The 10,948-nt window shown below is 37.3% G+C and overlaps 1 protein-coding gene across 3 annotated transcripts; it reads right to left on the bottom strand.

The window, feature by feature from the left end:
• Positions 1-3,132: 3,132 nt before the first annotated feature.
• Positions 3,133-8,805, bottom strand: LOC122416395 (A-kinase anchor protein 17A). 3 transcript variants are annotated; one of them, XM_043429311.1, is made up of 8 exons: positions 8,500-8,804; positions 8,033-8,136; positions 6,035-6,702; positions 5,543-5,691; positions 5,058-5,256; positions 4,770-4,964; positions 4,578-4,686; positions 3,133-4,328 (listed from the first exon to the last, which is right to left on the bottom strand). In XM_043429311.1, the coding sequence occupies exons 3-8, from the start codon at positions 6,635-6,637 to the stop codon at positions 3,484-3,486; spliced, it is 2,100 nt and encodes a 699-aa protein (XP_043285246.1). In that variant the 5' UTR covers positions 6,638-6,702; positions 8,033-8,136; positions 8,500-8,804; the 3' UTR covers positions 3,133-3,483. The 3 variants fall into 3 exon arrangements, with proteins under 3 accessions (XP_043285246.1, XP_043285245.1, XP_043285248.1); XM_043429310.1 differs by having other exon boundaries at positions 6,035-6,663; positions 8,033-8,805; XM_043429313.1 differs by lacking the exon at positions 8,033-8,136.
• Positions 8,806-10,948: the final 2,143 nt, after the last annotated feature.

The following is a 10,948-nucleotide window of genomic DNA, read 5'->3' as shown; positions in this document are numbered from 1 at the left end:
GTGAGAATTTTCGACTCGCGATTTAATTGTCTGATATTTCGACTTACCGTTCTAATTTTTTTTTCCAATTTCATAATGCGCGTGTCTTTCGATCGTCCCGAGCAGATCACCTGCTGCACCCTCGACGAAGAACACATTGCTTTCGTGATTTTCAGCCTTTAACATCACGCACAAATAGACACTCGATATTTCGCCCCTCCCATAATAAACGCGGCAATAAAACACTCGTTTCACAAATTCACTCGACATGATTCGCAACCTAGAACAATTGAACATGTTGAGCGCAAAACCCAGATTTGTGACTGACGACTGACGCTCGCGGAGCACGGTAAACAACTGATGAACTCACGATCGTGCCGTTATGCCGGCGCGGCGCGGCGCGAGTAGAACACGTTCAACATATATAATCATAAACAAACGACGAACGAGCCACAATAACAACCTCTCACCCCATTGTTGCCACTTTGCGGACTATGCCAATGTTTTTCACTTGTCGCGGTTACGAACCGAAATACAAAATCGTTCCCCTCTATCGTAAACCGTGTGTTGTTATTGCGACGCTCGCTATATATTTTAATATAGAGATGCACACCAAAACCGATCGAGTAATTATACGAGCTTGTCGTTCAAGCACGTCTCACACAGATTGGGATTCTTTTTTCGGATAAACAAAGCACGATAATTTCACTAGGGTTGTATCATTTTTATTTTATTTTTTTTATTCAAAACTAATTCACAAGAATAACCAGCAACCGTAAAAAGTTTAATCTGCTCTATGAATACTTCGGAAATTTTGAAATTTAGGAGGTGCGAATTTCGTTTCTTCCATTCTATGTAGCTCAAAAAAAACGAGAATTAATGATTTCATTCCCAATCGTTATTGCTTGTGTTGTTGATGATGCAAAATGGCGATATTTCTTTTTTCGCGATACAACCCTATCTCCAAAAGCAACAGTAAGTGTTGCGGCGTTTCGCCGCTAGGAGTTCAAAACTAGGAGTGTAACCGTCAAAGCCATGCACGTCGTAGCGCGTATCGATATTCAGAGATGGCTTTAACCTTTGGAAAAAATTCCAAAACGCCGAAATACGAACTTGATATTACAATAACACGCAGTGTTGGTTTGAAATGGCGTCGAGCCACTACCGCGTCTCTTAATATAAAAAGAGTGCAATTTTTCAAACGAGCCTATATATCCGACTCATCTGTAGAATAAAACCGAGCCCGTGGATCATCGGAATTCCGAAAGTGGTCACATATTATATATTAACACAGTGAAGCATTTATACCGATTCAATTAATCTTGCAAAAATTCGAATGCAGATATTTGAAAAGAGCACTCATTCCGCACAAAAGTAACAAAGAATCGTAACATAATAAAATCAACCAGAATCGAGAAAAATTGAAAAAAGAATTCCTATACGAACTATACTATATCTATAGATTATAGTGCAATCGGTATGAAAACAAAGACATTACCTATTACATTTTTTCATTGCAAAGTGAATAAGCCGAGTGAGAAATTGATTGCGAGAACTGTTAATACAAACGTGGATTTTCAATCACGTAAAGAAAAATAAGCCGAAAATACAGTAGCTACTTATTATTTTCATATGTTGGGTGTTTAGTGACTTTTTCAAGAGGATCCCCCCCCCCCTCCCTAAAAACAAGAATCAAGGGAAAAAAACCAAGAAACAGTTTTTCCCGCTACGGTCTACTTTAGCGTAATAAAAATATAATTAAAAAAAAAAACGATTAAGATTCAATTTCTCACACGCTCCCACGAATCAGGATATATATAAATAAATAAATAAATAAATAAATTTAAAACATGAATAAATCAATAAATAAAAATTAAAATAAATGAAATATACATAGAATATAGATTTATACAAAATGTCTCGAGATCATAAAGCGTTGCGATCTTAAAATTCATAACCTAATGTTTGTAAGCTCTTAAAAACGAACGAAGGAAAAAAAAACAAACAAGAAAATTATAAAGAAAAAAAAAGAACACACATTAAATTTAATTATAGCACTAGACGCGAGATACCTAAATTGGAAATTAAACAAAGCAACAACAAGAAAAAAGAAGAAAGAGAAAACCAATGAATAAACTCTAGTCTGTTATTTAATAAATCATTACATAACCTCTTCTAGTCCTATGCCTTCTCAAAGAAGTATAATCTTGTAAATAAGCGTTGATGTAAAACATATTATGTTTGTATATATTTGTTAAGTAGTTTTAAGTGACGCATAAAAAAAAACAATAAAAAATTACAAAAACAAACAAAATACAATGTAATAAACGTTAAATTAACACGATTAACAAAAAAGGATTTGATACTCATTTTCTCGCTGCGTAGATATCGACTCGAATAGCAGACAAACGTATATAGACAGTGAAAAAAGGTAAATAATTCTACAAAAACATGGACCCGCTGCATTTCTATTTGTTTGTGTATACATCCATGTAACTCGTTGATTATTTATTTTCCATTCATTTTAGCATGAATCATTTAAATGAAATATTGTGCAAAAAAGTGAAAAAAAATGCCAGCGAATAGCTCGCAAATTTGTGTGATTGAAATCGTGTTTCAAGCTGAGCTTCGTGCTCTCGTCGACGTATATTATATTTATTGCAAATTGTTAAACTCACACTCCAATAATTTATGATCGCAGATACAAATATTTATAAATTATCCATCGGTCAAAATTCGGTGAATTTACTTTCACTTTTTTCGATCAATCTATGCCGAAAATTTGCGCTTCAACATTTTTTTGTACATTACGAAAGTACTTACTCCATGTAATCGAGGGGATAAGAAAATGAGTAAAACTCTTATAAAATGACCGAGTCGTTTCATCCTAAAATATGGTGTCACGTTCGAAGCTTTTCGGCTTTCATGACTTGTCCGAATAACAATGGCGTTCGTAGCATTAAAATTGACGGAATAAAATATCGCTAACGTCGTAAGCTGCCGGAAGAACAAAACTTTAAGGTCGCTTTAGAAACGGTAAGGTTTTTTTTTTTAATTCGCATAATCGGAAAACAAAGTGATCCTGGGAATGGTTAATTTCTTTTTCGAGGATTTTTGAAAGGAAATCGAGGTAAGTAGAAATAATGACAAAAATTCGAATGGAAAGAAAAGCACAGGTTTTTATTGGGTAAATTATTGAAAACTAATTACAGTGGAATATTTTGTTTATTTTCGTGTTTCTTTTTCTGTTCTTAATCGTTCAAGTTTTATTGAGAACGAGCAAAGTATGAAGATGTCGATGTATAAAGAAACTGGAAGCAAGAAATGTCGAAGAAAATTGTTGACCGGGTTTTCAAACTTCCGCCTTAATAATTTATAACCGTTTGTTTTTTGTTCATTTCGTAGAGATCAGTCCCAAGCGACAGATTCAGTCGATAGCAGACGTTATTGTAATTTTCTGTCAGATCGACGATTCGTTGGCTCGTTTTTGTTGAACTTTTTTTTTTACCAAGAACAGCTACGCTGGCGTGACGATTTTGGCATGGACCAAGAGCTGCTGTGGGAGCGTCTTTTTCCGGAAATTGAGCGAGATTTAGCTCGCGTTATCATGACCTTCGATCTGCTTCGTTTCCGTCTGCTTTTGCGATTCCTCGATGACTCTGGTGATTTCGTACGCGACCTCTTGTTCGATCGCCATCGCTTCGAACGCGAACTACTGCGCGAGGAGGAGGATGATCTTCCACGGGTTCTTCTAGAGCGGGACCGACTGGCGCTGGAAGTATCGCTGCTGCGGCGGCGCCTGCGGGAGCGTCTCCTCGAGCGTGACCTTGACCTACTGCGCGAACGTGATTTCGTTCTACCACGCGAGCACGAGCGCGAGCGCGATTTTGATCTTCCACGCGTCCGGGAACGCGATTTCGACCTCCCGCGCGATCGCGAACGCGATTTCGTTCTACCTCGCGTACGCGAACGCGATTTCGTTCTGCCTCGCGTACGCGAACGCGATTCCGATCTACCTCGCGTACGTGATCGCGAATTCGATCTTCTGTCATCGTAATCACTCTCAAAGTCCAAATAGTCTTGGCCAGCAAGATTAGCGAAATATTTGTAATATTGCTCGTTGTAAATGTGAGGGTTGAACGTTCTCATTGCGCCTCGGTTATTGCCCCGACGGAAACCGTATCCTCCTCTGCCTCGTCCACGCTGGAACCGATTGGGTAATCCCCCTCGGGGCCCTCCACGTCCCATGGCCGGATATAACATCGGCAACGCTGCTTCGTAATACCATGCTTGAGGAAACCTTGAATACATCTGAGAAAAATTCATACTCGGATCCACTGGTATCGAACCTGTATAGAAGAACAAATAAATTTACCTGAGAGGATTTTCGTATGCAAAATTTTCATATTAAAATTATTGTTTCGTGTTCTTCGTGAACCTCGAATCATGAGAAATTATTAGAGCAAACTTATGATCGGTTATAAAAATATATGAGAAGAATTATCGTTTCAATATGAAATAGAACATGATTTTGGGCCGAATCGTTTTGACTTGATACTCTGAGACCAAAAATGTATGCATTTGATTATTGTTTTCACCTGCGGAAGACGATTGAATGTTGTTCATCGTCAAAACACTTTTCATCCTCTTCTTTGTACTCTCACTGTCCGAGTTGTCGGAAGAACTTCCTGACTTTGAATTCTTTTCCTGTTGGTTGTTAGAAAAAACATGTTAAAGATTCTTCAAATCTAATATGAAAGTGATTCAAAATTCATTCGATAACCACGCACCTTTTTCTTTTTTTCTTTTTTCAATTTCTTTTTCTTCAATTTCTTGCTCTTCTTGTCACTCTTTTTTTCGCTTTCTCTCTCACTTGATTTGTGCGATCCCTGATCGTTGTTTGTCTTATCCGTTTTTTTGTGACCACTTTTTCCGCCAGTCTCGTTTTTTTCGCCTATTATTAACTCCTTTTTCTCAACCTTGATCTAGAAAGCACGAAAAATAGATTAACGTTATCGAAATTTAGAGTTTTTGAGTTTTACTCGTTTTTCGAGGAAATAAGAAGAAATTTTTGTCACCTTTATTCTATCGAAAAGCTCGTCTAACAATCTTATGCTCTCCAACTGCCGCTGTGCTTTCATCAGCTTCTGTTCTTCTCTAGCAATTTTAACTGAGACTTTGTCCTCTTCCTGTTTACGGAATACTCGGATTTTTCTCTTTTCTTCTCTCGTTTGTCTTTTTGCTTCTTTTGCTTCAATGTCGGCCGCCTCTTTTTTCCTTTGATAAAAAAAATCCCATATTATACGTACAGTTGGCTGACATCGTTGTTGGAACAGCACAACCTCTTACTCTTTGGTTTTCACTTCACTAATTTTACAATTTTCCAATATTTGCGTTCACGAACTTTCAAGCAGAACAGAACAGAGTCTTTTGTTGTTTGAAAAAATAAAAATTTTCGAAAAAAACAATGATAAAACTTGTTGCATTACGACTTTGAAAACTTCAAATTTCTTTCTTTTTCATACATCATTTATTTCTCTGTGACAAAATGCAAACATCTTACTTTGTCTCTTCTTTTTTTTGTGCCTCGATCTCTTCCTTCTTGCGTAATTTTTCAGCGGCTAAACTGTCTTGAGCTATTAGACGTTTCCTCTCGAATGCACGATGAGAGACCGTGCTGTCACTCATATGTTTAGTTTTGTCAAAGTCGACCTAGCGGAATGCAAATAAGTGAAAACATGAAATGAAGTAAGTTACTTTCAAATAATCTTAGTCCTCTGGAATTTTTTAATTACACAAACCAATCCGAAGCATTTGACTCCAAAAATATCTCATAAATTTAATAAATGATTATTTCATTAATCTAAAGGTCAAGTAATTCATGAAACATTACATATTTTTTTTTAAACCAGAACAAATTTCTTTATCTGCTTGTTATTTTTTCAAAAATATACAGTATTTTCAACGTCTATAACACTTTAGAATGAAAAAAATGTTGCTTTAGTATAAACATCAGTTAAAATGATTGATCTGCAGAATAGAGTAACAAAAATACCTTCAAAAGAGCGGTGAGACACGTTTTGGCCTCTTTTTTCAGTAATTTCATGCCTCGCAAAGCATCCATAGCTTTTACAAAATCCATGTACTCAATGTACTGAATATAAGCATCGAAGAAAACACCATCGCCGAAGCTGAATTTCTGTATATTTGTGCCCAGTCTCATTCTCGGTCTGTAGACATCGGCAGCAGGAACATCAACTCTTCTGAGTGGGCCCCATCTTTTAAAAACTCTGCTTACGACAGACTCACTTGGTGTATTACCTCCGTCTTCGCTAAACCATTTGACAGGGAGACCCATAATGTGTACAGTGTCTGGTCTTTCCCCAGGCTTTAGTTCGTTCATATGTTTGGCATCTCTGAAGTAAGAGTCCCATGAGTGTCTTGTTGGAAAGTCATCCTTGGCCTCTGCGACTCGGACTTTCAGTACGTTTGGAAATCCGGCTAAATTCAAGTGCTGAGAATCCAATCTTGCGAGCACTCTTTGAAGCCTGCATCTGTCGCTCAAATCTCCTTCCAGCCTGATGAATTCCAAGGTACTTTTGGCTACTTTGAGCGACGTGAATTCGTCCGGTTGTATGAGTCCTCTTATCTTCTCCATTACTTCCCATATTGATATTGTTTTTCCTGTTCATATTGGTAGTAATTTGCTGTCAAAACACCAAGCTACGAATGTCGAACATCGACACAATGAATAAGATAAATTCGTGTTAACCGGAAGGAAGAAGTTACAAGTATGCAAAAGAGTGTGAAAAGATATCAGAATAAAATTTGAAGCACAGAAACTTCCAGAATTGAAAGAATCTTCCAGATCGATGATACATTCTTTAACATCACACAAAATTGGTGCAATTATTAATAATTCTCGCTGATAGTTTTTCTTTAATGAAGCTTGAGAAACATTTCATGATTCTAAAGTCAAAAATTTTTCTTGTACAACCCATAATGTCTGATAAATCGTCTGAAACAAATTCTAGGGATTTATACACTTTGTTTCATTTCAGATAATTTATTTGAGATTTTTTTGAGAAGCAAAAACAGAATAATTTTAGTCATTTTAGTCAATAATTCAGAGCTTGTCATCTGAATGTTGTTTCAAAACCTGAAACACAGAGAGGCTGAAATAACTGGATCATAAACAAGTTAAAACATTAAGCCCTAATCTGCCCATTTGGTTTGATAAAATGTTTCAGTGAAAAAATATACAATTCCCTGAAATTATATTAAATCGAATACTGCATATTCCATTGTAATTCTTGATGGAGATTCTGCTTCCTATAGTTATGGAAAAATATTCACATGAACGAGATAACAAATCAGTCAAGTTTTTTTGTAGTCTAAAACTCTTTTTGAGCAATTGGAAGAAACTGTTTTCTATGAAAAACAGGAGACCAAAATTTTTCTTCCACAATTTCTGTGTGAAGAAAGATGAGAGTTTCCGATTGAGTGTTCTTCGATACAACTATCCTTCCGTCATTGACATACTCAAAGAGAAAAAATATGCTCATGGCTTTGTAATCCATATAAGAGTTCCTTTAATTTCAACAAAATGATTGCCGATATATTTCTGAATTTTTATGGAGATTCTGTGTGGAAGAAATTTTGGATAAAATTTAGTGCACGAGACTTGAATATTTGTCAATTTCCTTGCTTGCAGATTCAAAAATTGAAATCACAGCCAAAAAATCGTTAGTGAAATTTTGAATCAAGAAATTATGTCTGTGAATTGATTACAATTTCAGGATATATTTAACATACTTAGATTGTTGAGTTTTGGAAACAATTAAAAATATTGATTGAAAGAATTCATTGATCTTGAAATTTATTCAATTGCAAATTGTATCTCAGTTACTTAAAGTCGGTTCTGTTGTTAAGTTTTTTACATTAGCAGCAAGAACATTAAACTAAAAATTGCTAGAAATTTTACTCATTATCTCAAGTATTAAGAATTACATATTTTTTTTCGAATCACATTTCTCTGCCATTTAGAATTTACCTGGGGTTTTCAGTCGTGGAAGATTAACGGACACATTAATTTTTGCGATTGGTTTTAAATATAAGCCCTTCGGTGGGTGAAGGGGTACAACGTCGGTGAGATCCCTACAGCTCCAAAACCCGTTATCAACCTCTCCACTGGAACTTTCTCCTACCTTTTGTTTAACGTCGCTCATTGTTTATTTCTTAATTTATAGCAAAACTATTATGCTAAGAATAAACTAACAATCGCGAAATAATAATATTCTTTACATTTACGTGGTAATTTAGTTTTGAAATTCGAAAAAAAGAAAAAAGTTAGATCTGACAGAGGACGTTAAAAAATGTTCGTAAAGATGAAAGCATTTCAGTAGAGAGGTTGTTTTCTCTTGAGTAGGATCGATCGAAGTACATGATGGTACATAGATATGTTTTCGTTTAATTAAGTGATTCAGCTCGAACGATATTTAATTGAAACGACAAATTCACCAATTCGCCCTGATCTTCCTTGAGGTTCTTTATTCGGTCCCACAAAGGCCCGATTATTCTTTCACTTTTTTTTACGGGTCATCGTTAACACATCAATAGACTAATATTTCAGTCATTATTATCAGCCACTTGAAACTTTATCCGAGTTCGCAATATTTGGCTAGCTTTTTGTGCGACCGAAAATACTGATATTTCAAGTAACGCGTCGGTTTTTTTTAAGATTTATCGGAGTCAATCGGAGTATCGTATATATTTCATGACACCCGGTCAGCTTACAATTTCAGAGCTCAGGCGCCATTTTGTTCAAGGCGACGTCTTGCGGCGGGTATGGCGCATATTACCCACCGTGCATATTCCCCATTGAAGTTTTGCATTGGCATCACTGGGCTTGAACACGAAGATTCATAGAGATGAGGCATGATACTGATAGAAAATATGTTTCTGTTTTACCATTCGTTATAAGTATTAATGAATTTAGTACAGATAGAGCATCGGGTTGTATTTTTTGGAATCAGCAGTGCTGATCACTCGCTAATTCAAATAATTGAAGTGCTACATGAGCACTTGAATATGAATTAGTACGATTTATTCAACGGTTCGGTACATACAATTTTGTGTATTGATAATTATGGCAATTAATCGGTGAATATTTACGAATGGATTTTGGATAATTCGTTCAGTTTGTTTTCGTTCTTCACGTGTTTACGTTTTCACGCGTTTACGCTTGGTCGTGTTTGGACATTCGCTATAGCGTAGTAGCAGAGCAGAGTGGGGATAGAGGCGTTCGGTCAGCTAGCGGGAGAGAGGGGAGACGGGCGGACACCGGGCGGAGCTCGAGACAGGGGAGAGGCGCAGGCGCAACATGATTCGCTTCACTCACGTCGCTCGGCCCGCTCGGCGCGCACAGGGAGGGGGAGAACACGTTTCGCTTTTCGCTTCACTCACCGCCCGGCGGGCATAGGGTGAGGACTGGCGCGGAACGTGAGCGTGCCGTTATCGCTGCACATTGTACATTCCAGTGCATTGAAAAAACGGGGCACGAAATACGATACGTGGAATCCTACTTTATCCTGAATGACTAAAATAATCTTTTTTTACGATTTAATTTTTTTCAATCAATCGCTAAACAAATAAAATAGAAACCAATAAAAATTGGTAGCGGTCATAATTTTATCAATTATTGTAGCTTTAACAGTTATTTCATAATTTTAACAGTAAATTCAATCTCACTGAAGCAACTGATCGGTCATCTGAATTACAAAATAAAAGAACTTAAGATAGATAATAGATATAAGATAGATATAGATAAGCCGATAGGGAAGTCCTCGCACTCGATGTTATTATTATTACAAAATTTGCACATGAATGAGTATTTATAAAATTTTGGTAATTCGTGAAAAATAGTATCGAAGCAAGGGCCAGTAACAGAAAGAATTTTGTGACGCCTGTAATATAGCTTCGAGAGTCTTGTGTATGCTCGCACGCGCGCGTGTCCGCAAGCGAGCTAAGATGCAAGCATACCCCGAGCAACGCAACGCAAAGCAAAGCACCTAACGCACGGTCCTAAAGCCATGGGGTTGTCGGCAAGCGAAGACGGACAGTCAGTAAATCTACTCCATAGCGGATAGTTTGACACAGATCCGAGCTCGATACAGTTTCTGTATCACTTTGAAGTCGCGCAGGCAAGATTCCATGCAGATAAGTCGGAGTTGCAAACGCTGCACGCTAAGCAACGCACGCAACGCGTATAACCGCAGCTATGTACAGCATTACGAATAGTTTTTACTAGTCAAATGCTAACAATAGGACGCGAGCAACCGACCACGCGTGCACGCACGCGGGCACACTCGATTCTCTATGAAACGGTGGTACAGGTTTTGTCACTACAATTGTTTCTGTTACTCGACATATTGGCTTATCCATTTGCGCAAAAACGGTTTTCTGGGGAAAAACCTAGGGAAGAGTAGGTAAAGAAGAGCCCTCCTCCCTGAAAATGGGGATTTTTTTTTCGTTTATGTTAATTTTCGTATTCAATCGGTCGTACAATCAAATAACGAATTTTTTCTCCTCGCGTCGGTATAAAGTTAAATTTTTGGTGAATAAAAACCCAAGTTCGTTCTCGAAAAAAAGACCAGCGGAAATATAACTTTGTGATAATGAATCGCGATTACGATTTTCTGCGATATGGTGAAGTGATAATAACAAAAGTTAAAGGTGAAATGATAAATTCCAAACATGGGAGGACGAAAAAACATTGGAAGAAAAGTGTATTGAAAATATGTGGAAAGTTCTTTATGATCAGAACCATGGAGCAGGATAAGAGAATCGTAGAGGCAGAGGGAAAGCGAAAGGATCGTGGAGGAAGACGGAGAGGGAGAGGATCGTCGAGGAAAACGGAGATCGCAAGGATCGCGGGAGAAAAAGGTAGGAAGAAGATCGAGGCCCGTTC

This window comes from Venturia canescens, chromosome 9 (assembly GCF_019457755.1).
Source record: "Venturia canescens isolate UGA chromosome 9, ASM1945775v1, whole genome shotgun sequence".
Lineage (NCBI taxonomy): Eukaryota > Metazoa > Arthropoda > Insecta > Hymenoptera > Ichneumonidae > Venturia > Venturia canescens.
This window is presented reverse-complemented; position numbering and strand designations above follow the sequence as displayed.

Coding starts and splice junctions, on each gene's coding strand:
- LOC122416395 (XM_043429310.1), bottom strand. CDS start 8,207: ATGAGCGACGTTAAACAAAAGGTAGGAGAAAGTTCCAGTGGAGAGGTT. Junction 6,664..8,032: donor TCCACGACTGAAAACCCCAG/GTAAATTCTAAA, acceptor CAATATGAACAG/GAAAAACAATATCAATATGG. Junction 5,692..6,034: donor GTCTCACCGCTCTTTTGAAG/GTATTTTTGTTA, acceptor GCATTCCGCTAG/GTCGACTTTGACAAAACTAA.